Source organism: Echinops telfairi, unplaced genomic scaffold (genome assembly GCF_000313985.2).
Source record: "Echinops telfairi isolate 266 unplaced genomic scaffold, ASM31398v2 ScPeMD7_70;HRSCAF=299, whole genome shotgun sequence".
In the NCBI taxonomy this organism is placed as follows: Eukaryota; Metazoa; Chordata; class Mammalia; order Afrosoricida; family Tenrecidae; genus Echinops; species Echinops telfairi.
Window position 1 is genome coordinate 26,178,212 of NW_022103968.1, and position 21,855 is coordinate 26,200,066.

Consider the following 21,855-nt stretch of genomic DNA (forward strand, 5'->3'; position numbering starts at 1 on the left):
CACACGTACAGACACCACACGGGGAGCCTGCCCATTGGCTCCTGCGAAGGACCAGAATGTTCCAGAGACTGGGGAGACCTGTCACCTGAGCCATGGCTGACTGGCCTGCGAGAGGAAGCCCCTTCCCAGGATGCAAGGCTTGGGGCCCCTGCGCTGGTACCCCTGTGTAGGGCACAAGGTGCAGCGGCGCCATACTTGGGTGGCCCTGTCAGGTTCCCAGGTCTGGGCCTGCTTCTCCTCCTTCTGGGCCCAACCCCTTTCCACTCCAGGGCTTGGAGTCCGCCTCCCTGTCCCTGGCTGGCAAAGTCCGAGCAAGCCTGATGAGGCTTCCTGGTGGGATGGGAATGGAGTTCCCTGGAACCCCTGAGGACAAGGAGGGGACAGGAGGGAGGTCATCATCAAAGCGCCCTGGCCTGGAGGCCACAGAAGGCATCTGGAGAGATGGGGACAGGGAGCTTTGGTGTGTAAGCAATCCCGTCCTCTTGAAACCAGGGGGCCCCACCAACCAGCCGAACTCTCCCTTTAAGGTGTCCCGCAGCGCCTGTGAGATTCATCCCATCACATCCCCACCTGTTTCCCCTCCCTCCCTGAGACCCCAAGATCTGACAGGAGAGAGGGTTGGGAGGGAGGAGAAGGGGGAGGAAGGGGCATTCAGGGGCTGGGATGTTGTTTCAGGCTGGGGAGGGGGGTCTGCACAGCTGCAGGCACCCCTCCCTCAGCCCTACTCAGTCCTGAATCAGTTGGTCCTAAGGAAGGGCAGCTGTGCGCTTTATCCATACGCATGGGGAGGTGTATATTTATCCTCACATCCCGCCCCACCCTGCAGCTGCTGCCACCCCACACTCACCCCCACACCCCACACCAGGAGGGCACTTGGACCAGCAGGCCCAGGCCCCTCTTTCAGCCCACCCTCCTCAGCCCACGCCCACAGCCTGCACTTGACCCACTTTGGAGGCAGAAGTTTGTGCGCGTGTTTGAGGGAGGGGACGTCGAGTCCGCGCACAGCAGCCCCCCACCAGTCGGTGCTTTTGATTTCCTCTGAAATGTCTTGATTGCCGGCGGGGCTCCCTCGGCAGTTCTGCCTCTGCACCGCCTCCTCCCCGGAGCCTGGGTTTTCTGCTGACTCGGGCTGGTGGCTGGCTGGCGGGGGCAGGAGGCGGACAGCCAAGCTCCCATGCCTCCCTGGAGCAGAGGGACCTGGAGGCCTGACCACTGTCCCTCCTGGCTCCCTGGGTCGGGCGTGTGGGGGATGGGGATGGGTGGGGGTGGGGGGCAGTCTGCACTGTTCTCTGAGGCCCGCCCCCTGACTCCCCGTCTGCCAGCTCACCCCTTCGGTGTCAGAGCCCTTGTTCTGCTCAGGTGCCTTCTGAGGGCCTGCTGACATGGGCCACTCAAGTCCCAGTGGCTTGTCCTGTCACTCCAGGGTCCTGTAGAGTAGAATCCCAATCCCTTTCGCTTTTGTCTTGACAGGAGAGAAAAGTGTAACGTGTGTTGGGGAATTAACATCCCCAACCCATTTTTATAGGCCTATCAACCACGGATTTGTTCATACACACCCTCTCCTCCACCCCCCCCACCCTAACTAACCTTCATCTATGTTCACAGCCATCTGCTCCCTCGTTCCTGCTTCCCGTGAGGCTGTGGTTCAAATTCCACCTCTTCAAGAAGATGGTTGGGGGTGTTCAGGTCCCTGGAGTTCGAAAGCCCTGACATTGAGCATTCCTTCCTTCCTTCACGAAATGACCTCATGTCCTTGTCCCTGTTCCCTTCCTCCTCCTCACTCAGCCTTCTGGTCCTCACCCTCTCTCTCCAGTCACACTGGTCTCCCGGCTGGGCTGGAACCAAGCAGACTCTGCCTCAGGCCTTTGAACTTGCTGTTCTCTCAGCCTGAAAACTCTTCACCAGACAGTCCCTGCTTTTCTCCCTTGTGTTCTTGAGGTTTCTACTCACCATATCCTCCGGAAGGCTTTCCCTACATGCCCTCCTTAAAAAGTGCATGTGATGGGAGGAAGGTGTGGGGAGAAGGGGGAGAAAGGGAGAACCAATCTCAATGATTAACTATAAACACACACACACACTCCAAGGGGACCAACAGCAGAGACGTGGGGGAAGGGAGACAGCGGATGGTGTAAGATAGGAACACAATAATAATCTATAATTGATCAAGGGGTCACGAGGGTGGGAGGGGATAAAAAAAGAGGAGCTGATACCAAGGGTTCAAGTAGGAAATTTTTTGAAAATGATGATGGAGACACATGTACAAATGTGCTTGATCCAATTGATGTATGGATTGTCTGTCCTAAGAGCTGTAGGAGCCCCCAATAAGATGATTTATAAAAAGTAAAATAAAATAAAGATTGTCACGTCCTTCTCCACTGGCTATTCTCCTCGGCTCCCTCACTTGGCTTGATGTTCCTTCCTGGCTCTTGTCATGATGTCACATGCTTCCTTGTTTGTCGCCACGTTTTCCTGCCCCACTAGATTATATGCTCCAGGAGGGCACGGGCTTTGTCTGTACTGTTCACAGGTTCATTCTCCACCACATTGGGACAGCACCTTGCACTAGACGAATCTCAATCATATTGGTTAAATGAACAAACAAGCCAGGACCACAGTTAGTGGAAATACCAAGTGATTGACCCCAAAGAACATAAACATCGTGATAGCTCTCAATGCTGGAAGGCTGACTAGGGCACCCAGACCTGCCGGTCACAAGCACCAGCACCTTATACAGAACACCTCTGGAGAGGTGGGGGGGTGGGGTGGGTACACAAGAGGAGAGACAAGAGTGAGTGGACTCACGCCCCTAGGGAGACAATCCAGGCAGAGGGATTAGCGAGTACAAAGCCAATGGGCAGTGGGAGCACCCAGGGCTGGAAATTGACTTTAAGTATAAAGTTTGATGACCAAAGCCCAGAAGGTTGAAACTGGTGGGGACAGCTTTCGGTGTGGATAGCGAGTCCCTATTTGTTGGGGGCAGGACCTGCCCATTTACATTCATGCCCCTTCCCTGCTTAGTGCCCTGCAGCAGGCACACACAAAGAGGGCATCTGATGGTAACAGCCCCTTCACAACCTCACAACCAGGGCATTCGTATGATTTACTGCCATTTTTCTAGATTGGCAGAAATCTGCACCATGTTCAGTTCTTTGGACAACACCCCCCCCCCTCCGTTCCACTGCTCACCTACAGTTTTGAGATGGTGCCTGTGCCACCTGGAGCCCAACTCTACTACAAGCTATTGAAAACCATGTCACCACCCACCCCTGCCACTCTCCTCCTCCTCCTCCTCGTCCCTCCCCTTCTCCTGCTTCTTGCTGCTGTTGTTAGGGCCATCAAACAGGTTTGGACCCATAGCGACTGTATGCACAACAGAATGAAACACTGCACGGTCCCGTGCCAGCCTCACAATTGTTCCTACGCCTGAGCCCGTGGACACAGCCGCTGTGCCAAGTCCGTCCTGACTCACAGTACCCCGCTGCCCAGGCCTGCACCATCCCCACTTTATGTCATCCCCTTTCATTGGTTGAGCCCACTGTCAATCCATCTCAACAGCTTTCTCTTCTATGCCACCAAACACCATGTCTGTTTTCAAGGACTGGTCTCTACGGACAACCTGCCTCACCATCTTCATTCTAAGGAGCATTCTGGCTGTACTTCTTCCAAGACAGATTTGTTTGTTCGGGGAGTCCACAGTACTTTCAAAAGTGTCTTCACCTACATTCAAATGCATCACTTCTTCTCTGGTCTTCCTCACTCCTTGTCCAACTTTCATACGCATAGGCTCAGAACAAAACTCGTGGGTAGAGAGCTTAGCAGGCCTGCAGGACAAGGCTGAACTGCCCCTGTGGATTTCTGAGACTATAACTGTGCACAGGAAGAGAAACGTATCTCTCTCCCTCAGAATGGCTGGTGGTTTTGAACAACTGACTGTTTGGTTGGCAGGCCAACATATAACCCTCTATGCCATCTGCGTAGAAAGCAATCGAAAATGCCATGGTTTGGGTCAGGGGCACCTCAGTTTTCAAAGTGATGTCCTTGCTCTTTCACATTTTAAAGAAGTCTTATGTGGTAGATTTGCTCAATATAAAACATCTGATTTCTTTACTGCTGCTTCTAGAAGCATTGACTCCATAGTCATCTAAGCAAAATGAAATCCTAAGTGTCTTCTATCGTTTCTCCACTTACATATTTATATACTGGTCCAGTTGTGAGAATTTTTGTTTTCTTTACACTGAGTTGGGATCCGTATTGAATGCTGTAGACTCTGATCTTCATCAACAAGGGTTCCAAGCCCTCCTCACTTTCGGCAAGCTTTGGGCTGTGTCAGCTGCACATCGCAGCCTGTTAACAAACGTTCCGCCAATCCTGATGCTCAGTTCTCCTTCATACAGTCCAGCTTCTCGGATCATTTGCTCAGCAGACAGATGGAATAAGTATGAAAGGATACTATCCCGACACACACCTTCCCTAATTTTAAACCAGGCATGCATTCCCTGGTTCGGTTGCCTCTTGGTCGGTGTATGGGTGCAGTGTGAGCACAGAGAAGTGTTCTGGAATTCCCAGGCATCTCAAAGTTAGCCATAGTTTGTTTTGCTCTCTCTCTTCTTGCCTTCATGTAAATAAGGAAAAATATTGCATACCACAGAGCAGACCCAATGATTGAAGATCTAGTGCAAGGGGAAGTCATCAATATCCCAGCTTGCTGCATTTGAGATGAATTAACCACATAGCAATGAAAGAAAACTCGTTTCCTCTAAAGGACACCACCCCACCCCCACTCTGTACAGAACTCAGCATCATAAAGGCCAGGGAGAAGAGGGATTTCAGGGAAGCAGCCCTGGGCTCTTGAAGGCTCCCTTGCTTAAGACGGTGTGATTCACACACACCATGGTGAGCATGGAGAGCCCCAAGCTGGCCTGTTCATCTCGAAAGGTCAATGGTTGGAACCGCCATGGCTCCACAGGAGCTTCTGTAAAGATCACAGCCCTGGGAAGCCCTGAGGGCGTTCTACTCTGTCCTAGAGGGTCATTGTGAGTCCCAGTGGACTCTACTGCAGCGGGCGTGGCTTTTGGTTCGAGCGCCCCACCTACCAGGTTTCCACGTGTTACCTGGAAGAAGGCTCACTGAGGGAGAGGGGCTCTGGAGTTGCTGATTTCTGGAGGAGTCAAATTGAGCGACTGGACACAGCCCACTCTGCAGGGGAAGAAAGCTTTGGGGCTCAAACGTAAAAGGGTAGCGTGCTGTGGATAGAAAGAAACTGAAGAAAGAAGTGGCTTCTCCAACCGGGCCAGCCCCTTCTGCTAGCGCCCCTAATTTCTCACCATGAGCCCTCAAACCCTGGCTGCCTCTGCCGACCTTCTGATCTCTTTCTCATTCTTCTTAGCCTTCAGAGAAGTGTCTGGAATGTTAGCCCAGGAACAGCCTGAATCCCAAGCCCTTGTCCCAGGTGAGCTCCGAGTGCCCGAATTCCATTCCTTGCCCCGTTCGCTCCAATAACAGTACTCACAGGGTTCTAGAAGCAGAGCCAGGACCCCAGGATCTGGGGACGGCTGTTTCTAAAATGATCTCCCAGAAGTGTTTCCAAATCCCCAAATCGTACGGGGCAACCCTCACTAAAAGAGAGAGAGGCTGACATGTTGCGGGGTCTGTCCAAAGGTATCAGAGCCCACTGGCCAACCTTCCTTCCCCACCCCACATGGAGAAGGGTTCAAACAACAGACGGTCTTCCCGTGCAAACCAAACTACCCTCCCACCCCCAAGCCACAGGCCCTGGGCAGGCGCAGGCGGCGGGGAAGGCAGCCCCAGGGCCCTTCCCCACCCTCAGATGTAAGGGGACCGCGACGGTGCCTGCGGAAGGGGCGGGGTGACAAGGAGGAGGTCTGCGTAGATGCGTGTGAATAGACCAGGGGACACCAGAAATGGGGGTTGGCCGTGGGGTCTAGGGCCACTGATTCCGCGGAGCCGCCTTCACGACATTCCCGGCTGCCCCCCCCCCTCCGGGGGCCCCCCTGAAGCGGGGAGGGGCCTTTGATCTGGGGCCTGCTCGCTCTCGGCGGCCTTGGCCAGATGCCCCCGGCGTCGCCCTCCCCCGTCCCTGCTCGACGCGGGGACTGTTTCCGGCAGTTGCTGGGGGCATCTGGGCACCCCCTCCCCGGCCCCCGCCTTGCAGCTGTTCCCCAGCTGCCCGGCCTCACCCCAGAGACAGCTGGGAGCGGGCTGAGGGCGGAGCAGGGAGCAGGCCAGCTGCTCGGCTCAGGCTGCAGGCCCGGCCCCGGAGGGCGGCGACATGAAAGAGTTCGAGCTAGTGGGGGCGGCGGCCGAGGAAACCCCCTAGCAATCGCCCCACCTCCCTGCGGGTTCTGCACATCTGGGCCCTAGGGCCCCGCCCCTGGCCTTCGGGTGGGGGGCCTTGTGCCGCCCCGACACCCAGCCCTTCCCGGAAAGGGGAGGAGCGGTGGGCTGGGTGAGGTGGGGGTGGGGAAAGGGTAGGAGACTCCGCCTGGGGTTGGGAGGGTAAGTGGTTAACGGATGTGAGCCCAGGGCGTGCACACCAGGTCGGGGCAGGGAAGGCCCCCAGATGCTTTCTGGAGTCCACCAGTGTCCTGGGGCAGCTCCAGCTCTGCCTGAGCCTCCTCGGCCTTGACCCTTTTGGGAGATGGGTGACAGCTGCTCCTGCAAAACCAGGGACAGCTGGAGGGCTGGGGACAGCTGGGTGGAGCTGTCTCCCTTTGGCACCCCGAGGCCATGCCTGTGGCAGCTGGCTTCACAGCTATGTGCCCAAGGGTGTGGTTGTGCGAGGTGAGCTTCCAAAAGGCCCATCAAACCCTCACCCACTTTCCTCTGTATCCGGCAAAAAGACCCCCTCCCATCATCGAAAACCAAACACAAAATTAACCGGGCAATTTCCTGCCACGGTCAACTCTTGACTCAGGGGATGTCCAAGAGCTCCTGGGACATTGGGAGTGGTGTGACCAGAGGCCACGTGAGTGGAGCTTGGCCAGCCTTTACCCTGGGCTGGTTTTCCAGCTTTCTGTAAGAGCCACACAGGGGGAGTGGGGGTGGATGGAGGCAGACAGCTGTGGTCATGCAGCTTCTGGCTCGATCTTCAGTCCAAACTGGGCAAGGGAAAGCAAGAATCCACCACCATCACCACGCTGACAACGGTCAAGTCATCTATTCCCACAGGAAGAGGGAGGCATTTTGCAGGCCCCCAGACTCTGGTTTGGACCAGTCCAGTCCAGTGCACTGCCTAGGGGGCACGGCCTGTGCAAGTCCTCACATCTGAGACCATTTTTCTGAAAGGATGGGTGACCAGGGGTCAGCAAGGCCTGGGCTCACCCATAAGCCTCTCTCTCTCTCTGCTCTAGACCAGTGGTTCTCCTCAACCTGTGGGTCTCAACCCCTTTGTGGGTCAAACGACTCTTTCACAGGGGTCACCCGATTTATAACAGTAGCAAAAAAACAATAATCTTATGGTTGGGGGGGTCACAACATGAGGAACTGTATGAAAGGGTCTAGACATTAGGAAGGTTGAGAACCACTGCTTTAAGACTTTCAGGGGAGAGGTGTTCAGGCACCCATCCTGCCCAGACAAGGAGAAAACTGGATGCCCCCCTGGTGCCTGGAAGATGGGCACAGGTGACTTACAACACAGGCAGACCCTGGCAACAAAACCAGTCTGTTGCAGACCCCTGGCTCCAGACCCACTGGCAGGCAGACCCTCGGCCAGCTTCTCTGGGCAGCACTTCTCTAAGTCTAGGGTCTATCACCAGCGAGTAAAGAATGCAGGTTCCTGAGCTCCCTGAGATCAGGAGTCAGCCTTTCAACAAATTGCAAGGTCAAGCTTGAGACTTGGAGAGACTCTGCTAGAGGATGGGCATGGAACATCTTTTTCGTCTGGCCCCAACCCACTGGAAGTAAAAGCTGTGAAAAGGCTGTGGAGTTCTCCCTCAGCCCCATTAGACGTCACTTTCCTGACCACCCTTCCTTCCTGGGCAGGGCCAGAGCTGCAGGTCAGCCAGTGACCCCTTGCTGCCCGGGGGCCAAGGAGAAGCTCCTTGAGCACAGCTGCTAGGCCCATGGCCCTGCGTGGTACCTGGCACTCAGCATGCGCTTAGTAAATATTTGTGGACTGAAGGAGGCAAATGTTGCCAGGCTCACAAAAAGGTGTTTCTCCTTTGTCTGTCCTAGCTAAGAGCACATTGGCAGGACCTCAAAGAGATGCCAAGGACGTGGCAGCATGGGGCCAGGCCTGGGGGGCCCTTAGCAAATATTTGTCAATCAAAGCCAAGGCCAAGACTTGTAGTACCTGACAAACCGACATGCCTGGGGCCAGCTAGACCCAAGAGGGCAGAATCAAGACCAGGCAGTGAAGAGCTTCTGTTACTGGGGGCCTCCCTCCCCACACCAAGGCTTAAAGACCCCAGACCTGGGGCATCGGGTGCGGGGGCGAGGCAAAGCAGGGAGTGGGGACTGCGCCGTCGTGTTTATTAGAAGGTTGGGTTTTGGTGTGTGCATTGGAGATTACAAAATAATACCTGCGCCCTGGGAACAGGAAGTCCACGGCTCATACAGCGTGCTTACTGCTACAGGAAGTTGTTGTGTCCAAACGCAGGCAAGGACCAGGGGTGGGTTGGGGGGGGCAGCCCTCCCCCGGCTCCGCTGACCTCATCAAGGGCTATACTGTTGTTTCTTTTTTTTAAATTATTATTTCATTTATTTATCTTTATTATTATTAATATTATTATTATTTGCTTTTGCTTTTCCCCTTTCCTGGCCCTGGGGCTCCTATCTTTAAAAGATTCCATTCTGAGGCTAAAGATGCCAAAAGCTGTGTGAGAAGTGGCCTTTGAACTCCATTCTGGGAGGGCGGTGAGAAGGAAGCAGAAGAAATCATTCTTGGTTTGGGGGGAAAAAAATAATAAAGGCTCCACCCTCTACAGGTCATCCCTTAATCAGTGTTCACCCGGGCCCCACTGGAAAACTGCCAGGAGCAAACAGGCCACAGGCCAGGGGGCACCGGCCCTTCCTCCTAGGGGAAGCTGAGGTGCCTTCCAGCCCTGGGGGGTGTGAAGGGGGCAGAATAGAAGAAAAAAGGAGAGGGGGGGAGGAGAGACAGAGAGCTCAGTGCCTTGAGACAGACACCTCCCCACTCCAAGGGCCATCTGTGGCCCCAGCCCCGCTCCCACTGTCACCTCCACGTCCAGAAGATTTAAAAACAAACAAAAAACAAAACCAAATCCTAAAGGAAAGACAGATGGGAATGGAGGAGAGGAAAGGGAGGAAGGTCCGTCTCTGAATGCATAATTCCCGAGCCACCAGGAGCTGGGGGGGAAGATTCCCCAGTGTCCTGCTGCCCGCGTGGCGTTAGCTCGTCACATAGTGTTTGGTGGACGGCTGCCCATACACCCTGTAGAAATCCTGGTGGCCCGGCTGCTGGGAGGCATCCAGCCAGTCTCTGACTGCCAGGCCAGGGAGGGACTGGGGGACTGAGGGTGTGGGCGGGAGCGGGTGTGAATACTCTTGAGAGGGCACTGTCCAGGGGAAGTGACCGGAGCGGGGGTAGGGCTGGTGGCTGCCATGGTTGGCCACGGAAGAGCAGTAACAGTTGTCCACAGAGCAGACGAGAATCTTGCGGCCGCCATACTGGGGGAGCATGGACTGCTGGGCAGCAGAGCCGTTGGGGTACTGCGACGGGGGAAACACAGGACTCGAGTGTACTGGTTGGGCACCACCTGGCAGGGCCACCAAGTGCTGTGTGGAGCTGCATGGCCCCAGGGGCTGCCCAGACTGGCCCTCGCCGCTGGCTGTGCCCGCCGCCCCGTACTGGCCGCCCACAGGGCCCGAAGACGTCTCTAGGAAGCTGGCCTCAGGGAAGGCCGTGGAGTGCTTGCGCTTTTCCGCCCCAGAGCTGCTCACGCCACACGGGTACAGGGGGACGCTCTGCAAGAAGGGGACCGGTGTGCTGAAGGGGCCTGTAGAGAGTATGGTGACAAAGTTACCAAAGGCCCATCCATCAGCCACCCAAGCCTCCTCCCACTCCCCTGGGGAACTGCCGTGTTTCTAGGCCCAGCACAGGACACCACGCACCCGTCGCTGTCGTCTAGTTCATGCTCGCTATTGGTTCCCAGAGGAAGCAGAGTCCCTCGTGATTCCCATTTTACAGCTGACGAAACCCAGGCTCCGTTTGTGCCCAAGCCAGCCAGAAAAGTGAGACTGCACTGCCTCTCAGAGGAAAGGCTCTGACCCCAAGGGCTCTCTCTCCCTTCTATTGTGGAACCCCACCCTCACCTTCTAGCATCTTCCGTAGCTGCTTCTCCTTCTTGGCTACCTCGTTCAAGAAGAGCTTTGAGTTCAGGTGGCCGATCTTAGGGGGAGAAAGGCTGCTGCCCGTGCAGGTCTGGGTCCTGGGGGCAGTGGATGGGCATCTGCTGTGAGGAGGTGTCACCGGTGGGCCTATTCCTCCCAGCCCCCCGCCCCCACGGTCCCCCAAGTGCTGGTGGCCTTCTACTCACCTGTCCATTAGGATCTTCACAGACTTGGTGTTCTGGAGGGGAGGGGAGGGGAGAGAGAGCAGGGTCAGCGGATGGGACAGGTAACCTGGGGGAGGGGAGAGGCAGCTGGCCCCATCCTCCCTCCCCCAGGCAGGGTTGACTTCTGATTCTAGCCCAGGTAAGGGGGGGGGGGGCGCGCTTCATTTTCCAAAGATAAACACAGTTAACATTTACCCGGTGCCTACAACATGACAGATACTGGCTCTGTTAGGTAGCTAGCTTAGGGACAGGGGGGTTGTCCCTCCCATGCCTGCAAAGGCCCCCATAGAAGTTGGAAAGAAATCAAGCAACCATTAGATACCTATGAAGACCCCAAACTGAGCATGCTCATACTCAAGCCCCCAGCCAGATGGAGGGAACACCTGAGTGGGCTAACCTAGGCCCAGGCTCATGACATCACCCAGGTGAGCTTAACCCAGCCGGTGGGGTCAAACAGTACCATCCACCACACCTTCCCTCAGCCAGGGGGTAGACTAGAATAAAGGCAGGGAGCATGCTCGGGGACTCTCTCTTGCCCTGCTCTGGGCCAGAGGCAGCTAGAGGGGGAGGGTCTCCCTCCCCCGAGAGGGTGCGCACATCTGCTCCGGGCTTACTTGGGGCCCACAGCCTCTTGGCCCACATACTCTCATGTGTGGGTGCTCTTTTCCACGTGGTTGTTCAGGCCCAGTTGTGAACCCCTTTGAGACTGTAAAACCTGAAACTTGTCCTGTCCTTCATGCAAACCCACTTGGATTACAAAACAGGCTTCGGCGTGAATTCTTTCATCGTGCGAAGCCAAGAACCGAGGTCTGCCCCGCTTGAGAAACCTTGCACCTCTAGCGGCAGCTGCACAGCTAGCCGAGGCGGCGGCAGGGTCTGCAGAGCCTCCGTCCCTGAAATCTTTGGAGCCAAATGAATTTTGAAATTTGGACAGTGGTTGGGATTTCACAAGAAATCTGTGGTGCTCACACCCGTAGTACTTAGCACCCCCAGCAGGACGTGGGGGTGGGTACCCAAGGCAACACATTCACATACCTGCAACAAAACACTGGATGGTTCCCACCCAGGGAGATAAAGAAAGGCTGCAAATGCTCAACAGCCATTCAGGTCAGCTTCTGCTACTAATTGAGTTGCAAACATTTTTTCCTCCTTTCTGTCTTTCCCACAATTTTTTTTTGGGGGGTGGTGGTGGTGTTTGCCTAAAGGACAGACCAGTAAAAGCAGATTCATTTAGGAGGTGAAGGAACTCAGACATGGGGAGCGGTACGCCCCACCCAGTCACAGAACTAGAGAGAGGAGAGGGTTCTGACACACACACATACACACATCTCCCAAGGCTGGCTCCAGAGTCAAGGGCACATGAGTGAGGACACTACCCGACAGGGAAACTGGTTGGTTGGGAGTCTCAGAAGACTGCAGCTGTCAATGTAGGGCCCCCTGCTTCCCCTGCCGGGTCCCCTGGCCTGGGCCCACCTTCATGAAGCTGACGTCCTCTGTCTTGTCGAAGAGCATCTGCATGGAGCCCAGCAGCTTCTTGGCTTCCTGCATGCGCTCGCCGAGGTGCAGCGCCTGCGCTGCGTTCTCGCTGCAGAACTTGGCCTGGGCCTTGTCCAGGACCTCCACGGTCTGCCGCAGGTCTTCGTCCAGCAGCTGGTGCAGCTTCTCGTACTGCAGCCGCACCTCCTCCTTCAGCTGGCTCACCTTCTCCTGCGGGCACAGGCAGGGGAGCCCTTACTTCCTGCACAGTGTCATCTGGGACTCCCAATCTGCGGGGAGCCCTGGGGGCCCAGAGGCCTGGTGGTTCCCACAGGGTAGCAGGGGGCTCTCGGTCAGCCACGCCTGGCATCGATGGGGTGACCCACATCAAATGGCTGATCAGAGGGTCCTAGGCCCAGAGCTGTGGGTCCCATGAGATCCTAAGGAAGGAACTAACCCTGATTCCTGTTCCCCACCCCCCACCCCTCCGCAGCCCCCACCCCATGCCTCCGAGGCCCAGGGCTGCGCTACCTCCACCAGGCGCTTGTCGGACTCCAGTTTGTACAGCTGGTCCTCAATATCCTGCTCCCTCTCCTCCAGCCGGTCCTGCTGCTTCATCAGCATCTTCTGCAGGGACAGGTGGGGAAGGGACATCAGAGGGGGCCCAGGCCCATGGCTCTGCCTCTTCCCCAGGGTGGGAGAGCACGACCTTCCCCTTTACAGACTCATCCTTTGATGGAGCTGACCTGAAACCACTGCCGTCCAGCCACCCCCACCCCACTCCTGTAACCTCAGGGACCTGCCAACAGCTGGCTGGGCAATCTCTGACCCAGGCCGCCAAAAGCCTGGGCTAGCTTAAACCGAGGGGAGGGCCGGGGAGGGGAAGAGAGGGGTGGGGTCAGCCTGGACTCCAAGCACATTTCCTGTCCTGCCTTATCTAATCTTCCCAGTCCTGCCAGGAGGTGGGCCCCATTATTACCTGCTTTTTACAGAAAAGGAAGCTGAGGCCCAAAGAGGTTGAGTACTTTGCCTAAAAGTCACTGGGCTAGGAAGTGGCAGCTGGTATACACACCCAGGTGATCTGACAACAGGGTCTATGCTCATCCAAACCAGGCTGCCCCTCTCTCTCAGAACCCTCTCTTAGAGGAGAGCGCCCCAAGATTCAGAGGGACAACTGACTGCCAAGATGACAAGACCCTCGGGCTTCCAGTTCAAAGCTCCTGTCAAGCACATGTCCTACGCCAGGGCACCTCGCCGGCCACCCCAGCACGCCTTGGTTTTTGACACTGAGCTTTAGACCTCTGGGCTCCTCGCTCCCTCAGCCCGTCAGGTGAACTCAGGCAGGACGAAGACCTGGCTCTCTGGAGCTCCCAGGCCAGCCACACTTCCTTCGGCTGGGCCTGAGTATTCATGGGGTTCCCTCCACCCACTTCCCCCCAGGCCTGTCCGTGTTGGCTGCATCGTGTCCCGACACCTTCCTTAACAGACACCCCTCTTTAAACAGGGTCTCTCTCTCCTTTCTCCAGAACCCTCAATGGCTCCTTCCTTTCAAACAGTCTGTTGGCATGGCAATGAATGCTCCCTTATCACCTACTTCTCCTGGCCAGCGGGGCTGCTGTGCTGCTCCCAACCCTCCGAGCTCATTCTTACTCCCTCGAGTTCGGCGCTTGTCCTTGCAATCCACAGGGCCTCCCCCGACCTTTCGTCTAGTCCCTCAAGGCTCGAATTATACCCGAGACCCTCCGGGAAGCCTTTCACGATGACCCCCTTCCCTCCTCGTCCTGACCAGGTGGAGGGTAGTCACAATCTGCCTGCTGTCCCATGCATTAGCCACCGGTCACGTGTGCCTCTTCACACCCAGTTGGAAAAACTTGAACTTGAGCTCCTTAGTGGTATCAGCCACACTTCGAGGGCTCCGGAGCCAACTGAGCCAGTGGTTAGTGTGGACACCATCTACGGACAACCCCCATCACCGTGGGAAATTCTCCTGGACATGCTGCCCCGTCCTCCTTCAAAACATGGCTTCGCTGCTGGTCTTCTCCACCCACTGCTCAGCCAGGCCACACAGAGGCCCGAGCTCCCTACAGGGGCAGAAAGCAGCTAAAAGAAACAAAGAAACGAAGGTTTGCAACACACTTGCACACAAGCCTGGCTTGCAGCAGTAAAATGTCCACTCAGTGAGCGAGGGGTGCTTCGCTTTTGTCCTCGGAAGGGCCTCCAGAGTCACCTTCAAGTGTGACTCCATGACCTTCACTCCCACCCAAAGCACCCAGCCGTTATGAATTCACCCCTTCTAGCCCAACTCACACAGAAGGAAACCACGGCCAACAAGAGCCACACCTCTTGTGGAGGTGCTGGCTACCTAGACAACAAAGACTTGGGCTCTACGTGCAGGAGGAGGTTGGAGAGTAGGGGAGGCTAAGGCTCTTAGATTCTAAACTGGGGAAGTCCGGGGTCCCCCACCCCACCCCACCCCGGCCTAAAGCTGGCCTTTCAGTAAGGGGCCAGGACAAGACCTCCAAGAAGCAGACCCAGGCGGCCCTGCCCCAGGAGCTCTTGCCCCTTCAGCAGGGCCTCCGCCTCCACCGCCAATGCCACGGGCAGGGGCACGGCAGTGTGAAGGTCGGAGCCTGGAAGGGGAGCCTGGGTGGAGAGCTGGGCAGAGGTGCTAGCGCATCGTCTTACCTCTGAAACCGGCCCATGCACGAACACATGCTGGGCCCACCTCATGCACAGCAGTCACCCCTAACTTCACCCATGCAAGGGGCATCAGAAAGTCTGTGGGGAATTCCGGGGCCTTTCAATTCTATTTTTTCACCAACTCTTTGAAGACCTAAAGTCTCTGTACTCGCAAGTACGCCCGCACTGGGAGCCTGGCATGCTGAGCTCCCCAGGGCACTGCGGGATGCCTGCCCCATCCAGAACGTGAGACCTGTTTCCTCCTCTCTAACTAACTCTGCCCTCAAATCTTCCGCCCCTGTCCTGTGCCCACACTCAAGCAGTCCTTCAGGCTCCAGGCCACTCCTGTGCCCAGAACATCTGACAGGCTGCTGGCACACACTGTGGGCTGGCTCCCCGCTTATCAGTGCCAGTCTCGGGGTGCCGGGGGTGAGGCTCGGTGCAAGCTAGAAAAGAGGCAGGCCCAGGTTTCTAAACGGTGGGAATGGAGCCAGTCCGAGGACCCTGCTGAGGCCCAGGAGGGCTCTAGGCAACTTGGGACTGTCCCTGCAGCCAGAACCACGGAGGTCCCCCTGCCAGTCCTGGTGGTGGGTGGGTAGGTGGGGCTTGACCCCTTCCTCTTCTCACTTTTCTTAGTGTCGCTCCCCTGATGGCACTTGTACCCTGGGGCCCTGCAGTGTCTTCCACTTCATGGCTGCAGCAGCGGCCCATGTACCCTAGCACCATGGTGGGTGGGTTTCATTTCCCCTCCCCCAGTTCAGGACCATCAGGTGCTTGTCTCGGTTGCATGGGTGGGGGGAGAGGGCAGGAAGGGGAAGGAAGCTTGCTGGAGAGACACCCCCCCACCCCCCCCCACCCCCGGCAGCCCGCTTATCCAAGTAGGGCCTGCCTGAGCCGCCTAAGGCAGGGTGGGCAGGGGTCACTGCTACCTCAAGTCTAGGAAACCCGGGCAGGTGGGAAACACTTACTCCTGCTGTTCAGTCAGTCAGCCAGTGTCCATCTGTCTGGTCTCTCACTGGACCACCTCCCCAGTTGTGGCTGAGACACAGGAAGGTGAGGAGCAGAGAAAGGCAGGCCCCACCAACCCCCAATTACGAACAGCTTCCTTTCTACCTTAACTTCTCCCTGCCTCCTCTTTTAAGGCCCATGAGGCCCTTTCCTGCGCAGCTAACAACCCACAGCCAAGGGGGACCAGATTCCCTACCAGGCCACGTGGGGGGAGCCCTTCCTGGGGCCCCTCAACTGTGGCTCACCCCCCCAAGCTCTGGACAGAGCACTTGAGGCCTGTGACCCAGGAACCAGGCTTTTAGGGTTGGGAAGAAAAGCCACAACCCAGCCCCCCTGAGCCAGGCAAGACCTGTTCCCTAGGCTCCTCAGGGACTTCCACAGTCTACTTTAGGGTCTAGAAGGGTCGAGAAGTCCCCAGAACCAGGGCCCCAGAATGCCCTGATCCCCAGACCTACCCTCCCATACTCTCTGCCCCCCACCACCCAAGCCTGGAGAGCGGGGAGCTGTCCTACCCTACACTCCTGCCACATATCCCCTGGGACCTGAGTGGCCAGGCCCAGCTGCCATTTTTGATACCAGGCTGGACTGGCAGACAGGTGAGGCTGTGAGGACTCTGGGTAGCATGGAAGGGAATAAATAATCCTAAACCCCTCATGTGAACCTTGAAGAGAAGCCAGGTTAGCAGGGCCCAGGGCCCCCAGGGGCTGGGAAAGGGGCAGATTTCAGGTTTTCAGATGGAGACTAAGTAAAGTTGGCTCCAGCAGTCCTTAGAATAGGAGGGAGGAGGGGCAAGAGGAGGCCTGGGCTGTGTCCTGGGCCAGAGGACTCTCAAACCATTGGCACCCCTGGCTGCTGCCCTGGGTTCAGAGCTGTCCCATGCCACACAACAGCCCCCTCCCTGCCCAAGTCCATAGCACTCCCTACTGTCAGAAAAATTCCCAGTCCGAGACATGCCACGCACCAGCCCCGCCAGGCTTCAGCCCAGGGCTGGGGTACTAGACCCAGACAGAGAGTGTGGGAGGGGGGAGCAGGGCAAGGAGAGGGAGCCCCCTGAGTGGCAAGCCTCGTGGACCCAGAGGGGGTTTCTCAGCTGTGGAGCGGAATTAGCTTTTACCTTCAGAGAGCAGCACTCTGGGGCAGCAGAACAAAGAGGCGCGGGAGAGAAAGCCCCCCTTTGTCTGGATTTGAATGCCCAGCCAGCCGGGAAGGCAGGCGTTCCCAGGGCCAGGGATGAGCTGGGCCAGGGTGCCTGCTCAGTCCAGGGCAGGGGCCCAAGTCCGCTTCCCCTTGTTCCTAGGCCCACCCAGACTCAGCCTGGCTCCCACCTCCAGTACCCTCCTGAAGGGAGACCGTTTGTCCTCTCGCAGAGGCATCTGACACCAGGTGCGAAGGTCACACACAAGCCAGAGGCCGCTCAGACACACAGCCCTCCATCTACCATTGCTGGGGGCAGGGGCTCACACAGCAGCCCAGCCATGCTGACAACAGTCATGTCATGCCGCACACTCAACTTCAACTGGAAGGGACCCAGCAAGTATGGCTTGCAGTCATTCAGTTTCTCTCTCACACACACCGACAGACATGCATGCAGTCACCCAGAGCTGCAGGAGGCAGAGTAATCAATAGGGCGTGCATGACAGGCACAGGGCTGTGTCAGCAGGATCTTGGGGTGGGGGTGGGGGACTGGGTTCCTCTTGGGGCCCAAGGCGGAAGAACCAAACCAGAACTAGCTACAGACTCGGGGTAGTTACAGGAAGGGGCATTGCACAGACACTCACCCTCCCCACCTACAACCTGGGGGCTGGGGTCTGCTTGCTGGGGGAGGGGCAAGCTGCTAGGCCCCTCCACCACCCTGTAATAGGGCTGGCCCAGGGCGGACCTCCACAGCCCACCCGGAGATAGACTCTGCCAGGATCCCAGTGTCACCCCTTCAGCCAGGGCTAATGTGAGCTGGGCACCCCAACCCCAGGCTGTTGCAGACTGCCAACTGAGCCCGCACTGGGATTCCAGCCTCAGAGAACACCTCATCTCAAGTCTGAGCCTCAGGATACAAGGAACGTTTTCAGGGAGATCTTGACTGGGAACCTGAGAGATGATACGGGCACACAGCTAGGACTACACAACCTCCAACAGATGCCCTCCGACATACATGGCCCCTCACCCCCCATACGAGGGCTCTTCACAAAGTCCTTTGGAGTTCAAAGAGAACACTTTCCACACGCTTTCTGAAACCCCTTCGTACACATAAGTAGAGTTCTTTCCTTGTTGAGGAGGGGCATGTGCTAAGGGGGTGCCACCAGGCGCCACTGGAGGTCTCCATCTTAGACCCTCAGCCTCCGGCAGCCAGCAAGAACACCATTCCCAGTCAGGACTGGTCCTGGGTTCCTGCTCACCCCTCCTAGGACAACTCTGACTTCCCCAGGGTAAACTCCGGGAGGCCCAGGGTGCTGAGTATGCAAATGAGGGCCACCAGGGAGGTTACTTGGGTGTTCTAGATGCAAGAAACAGGGCATTTCAGCAGCCCCTTGGGAAGGGAGAAAGGGAAGAGCAAGGCACAGCTGTGTTCACAGGCCTGTGCCAGCTTTCCCGAGCACCCCAGGGACCCCGGAGCCCTGTCCCCAGTCTGGCCTAGAGACTATGGTGAAAGGGAAGGTCCATCCATCCATCCATGTTCCCCTGGGCCCACTCCCACCCTATCCCCATCAAGGGGTGGGATCTTCCTTCCTCCACTCAGACCAAGTCAAATCCACAATTGAATGACAGGAGGCTAGGCTAAGCTAAGGCAGGCTTTCCAACTCCAGTGCCCTGGGGCACCACCAAGAATCCGGAGGGTCTGGGGCCAGGAGCCTGGAGGAGGAGGAGGAGGAGACCCGGGTTGCCCTGCACAGATGCTAAATGCACAGAATTGCACATCTGGCCCTGATGCAACCCACTCCTCCTGAGCCTGCTCACACTAGGCACAGGAACACAGGCGCCCAGCTGCTCACATAGTTCAGAGGCTGCCTCCACCCTGCTCTTTCCTGGAGGGGGAGGATTCAGGGGCCTACTGGTGGGAACCCCAATGTAGGCTGCCTGGACTTGCCACTGCCACTCCCAGCCCCCAACGACACAGACAGCAGACAGGTGCATTTGAAGGTAAAGCAGCCAGTCTCAAAGACACAAATCTACCTTGTTACCCTCCTGCCACCAAAGCAGGTGCAATTACGCCCTTCCCCCCACCCCGATCAAAGACACAGCTTAGCCAGCACTCAGACACAGGTAAAACCTCAACTGTGGGTGCAGGTATACATCCACCTACCACCCCAGGTGGCTGGCCCATCCTCCATCCCGTTCAGTCACACTCCCCCTTTTTTCCCCTCCCCTCACACTCCCGCTGCCAATCCCAGGACAGAGCACAGCCAGGCTTTTCCCAGTCTCCACCCACCCCAGCCCCTCCTTCTTTATTAATAGCAGCAGCTTCCCAATCCGGAGGAAAGTCAGGGCCCAGCCTTACCCCCTGGGGGATGGAAAGCAAACCAGGGTCTCATCTGCTTCCCCTAGGCTTCCCCAAGGCCTCCACCTTTCCCAGCCGTAATGGGGGTGGGGTGGGGGGAGTGGCTCTTCTCCCCAGCCCCCACACTTTCTTTAAGAAAACAGTGGCCTGCTCTGGCACCACAAAAACGTAGTGCTAGCCCATCTGATTGGAAACTAATTATACAGCAAATTTTATTTGCTATCCCCGCCCTCAGCCTGCAAAGGCCCTCCTGCCTTTTGTTGGCTGTGTGTGTGTGTGTGTGTGTGTGTGTGTTTTATTTGCTAAACAGTGACTCATTCTGACTGGTCCCTCTCACAGGAAACTAACTCCCCATCTACAACCAGCTCCAGCCTGGAGCTTCCTCATACCCAAGCTCCCCATTGGCCTCAACTAGCCTCCAGGGGCCCCCACCCATTAACACGCCCTGTCCTTCCAAAGGCCAAGCTTGTCACTTATCACACCCAGGCCCCAAGCTGAGGCTTCTGAAGGGCCAGGCCAGCCCCTTCCTTCTGGTATGACTCAACTCTGAAAGCCAGGGGACCTGGGAGGGTACCTCCCTCTCCTCCACCACCACCCCCTGCCCCCCACGGAAGGGACGGAAGTAGAGCCTCAGTCCTTTGGCAAAGCCAGGCCCTGGCCCTGAGGGGGAAGGCGGTTTTGACATTGGCCACTGCTGCAGGGTGTACACAGTGGGAGGGGACGAGTGAGGTTCCACAATCACCCTGCCGACTGCCCAGGGGAGCCAGCTGCCTCAAACCAGATTTCAAGGCGGCTCAACCTTAAACCCACAGGATTCTTTTTCCGTCTGCCACTTCCCTTCCCCAAATGTGGGAGGGCTGCGAACAAGGGCTGGGCTGGGAAAAAGAGGGCTCAGGGTGACGGGAGGCACACACTTCAAGGTCTGTTCCTGCAGACGTGTGTGCATATGTGTGCAACACACAGACACAAGCAGGGCAGGGTGCCTCACCCGGAGGGCAGGTTACTGGAGAATCATCCAAACAGTTGGGACGCTGTGCTGGGCACTGCTGCCTGGCCGAGCGGGGTCCACAGATACCCTGAATTCTATGCTCCCCCTGGAAGCCCTTACCCGCACCCCCATGTGTTTCCAATAGAGCCTGCAACTAACATGGCTGCTTTGTTTACTTCCTCATTGGTATGCCAGCACCATGGATCATGTCAGCCACAGCAGTGGCACCAGGACATTCATTACATAAACAGCAGCTGGAGAAGCAGGACTGGGGTCAGTGCCTTGGTGACTTCCCCGAGGGCCCACAGAAACAGCGCTGGGGGAGGGAGCTGCCTGCAAAACAGCAAACCAACACCCTAACTCTGCCCCCAACAGCCCCAAGACCCAAGTCTACAAATGACTCACAAGATGAACCCAAGAGCACAGGTGTGGATGGGAGCATGTCAAGTAGCGCAAGGGGAGCCCCCTTCTTCCCAGGACTTGCCCTCCTCCCCCCAAAAAAACTTTCAAAGTAGAAGAGTTTGGAAGGTGGCCTCTGGCCTGAGGTCTCAACAGTCTGTCCCGATGAAAAGACACTGGTCCCGACAGGAAGGAGTGTGTGTGTGTGTGTGTGTGTGTACACGGGGTACTTGCCCGGATCTCATTCCTCCGGATCTCCACGTCGCACACCGAGTGTCCCTGATGAGCGCCACTGTAGTAGCAGCAGTACTGGCACACCGCCACCTGCTCGGCCTCGCAGTGGTAGAGGCGGTAGGCGTTGTGCTGCGGGCAGCTCCAGGCCCGCACGTCGTCCGCCTCCACCAGGAGGTGCCCGCGGGCGGTGGAGGGCTGCTGCAGGTGCGTCTGCACGTGGGACTGGCAGCAGGGCGCCTCGCAGCGCAGGCAGACCTTCTGCGCGGGCAGCGGGGGGCCGCGGCGGCAGAACACGCAGTGCAGCGCCGCCGGCGGCTTCTCCACGTGCAGGGCGTTGAACTTCTCCACGATGTTGGTGAGCTTCAGGTTCTTCTCCAAGCCCGGCTTCTGGTTGTAGGCCTGGTTGCACTCCGGGCAGCGCACCAGCCCGCTGTCCTTGGCCCACGCCTCGCCGATGCAGCCCCGGCAGAAGTTGTGTTTGCACGGCAGCTGCACGGGCTCCACGAAGACGTGCAGGCAGATGGGGCAGATGAGCTCTTCCTCGAAACAGTTCTTCCAATTCTCCGCCATGGTGGCTGCGGGCAGGGCGCCCGGGCAGGACTCCTCCAAGCCCCAACCCTGGGGGCCCGTCGGGTGCAGTTGTAGGTCCACCGAGTCCCAGGCTCCGGCCCCGACAGCCGCTCGGTCACCAGCGCCTCCCGTGCGTCCGCCCCCTATAGCAGGGAGCCTCGGTCCTCACGCCGCGCGCGCAGCCGGCGGCGTCTCCTCCTCTTCCCGAGCGCCTAGCGGGAGGCGGCGGGCTGCGCCAGAGCCGCGGCCGGGGCACCAGCCCTGGTGGGGAGCGCCGGGGTCCAAATTCCATATAAGAGGCCACCTCCCCGTCGGCGCGGCTAGGGCAGTGGCGGCCCACGGCCTGCACCCCGGCCCGCGACTGACATTGGGGCGCGCCCCAAGGCGGATAGAGCCTCGGAGCCGCACGCTTCCTCTAGCGACCGCGGCGGCGACGGACTCCTCCTGAGCCTGCTCACACTAGGCACAGGAAC

The 21,855-nt window shown here is 57.5% G+C and overlaps 1 protein-coding gene across 1 annotated transcript; it reads right to left on the reverse strand.

The window, feature by feature from the left end:
• Window positions 1-8,469: 8,469 nt before the first annotated feature.
• TRIM8 (tripartite motif containing 8) lies at window positions 8,470-21,801 on the reverse strand. The gene is made up of 6 exons (XM_004700955.4): window positions 20,813-21,801; window positions 12,543-12,638; window positions 12,009-12,242; window positions 10,518-10,549; window positions 10,294-10,409; window positions 8,470-9,977 (listed from the first exon to the last, which is right to left on the reverse strand). Exons 1-6 carry the CDS (start codon window positions 21,380-21,382, stop codon window positions 9,370-9,372), a joined length of 1,656 nt encoding a protein of 551 aa, XP_004701012.1. The 5' UTR covers window positions 21,383-21,801; the 3' UTR covers window positions 8,470-9,369.
• Window positions 21,802-21,855: the final 54 nt, after the last annotated feature.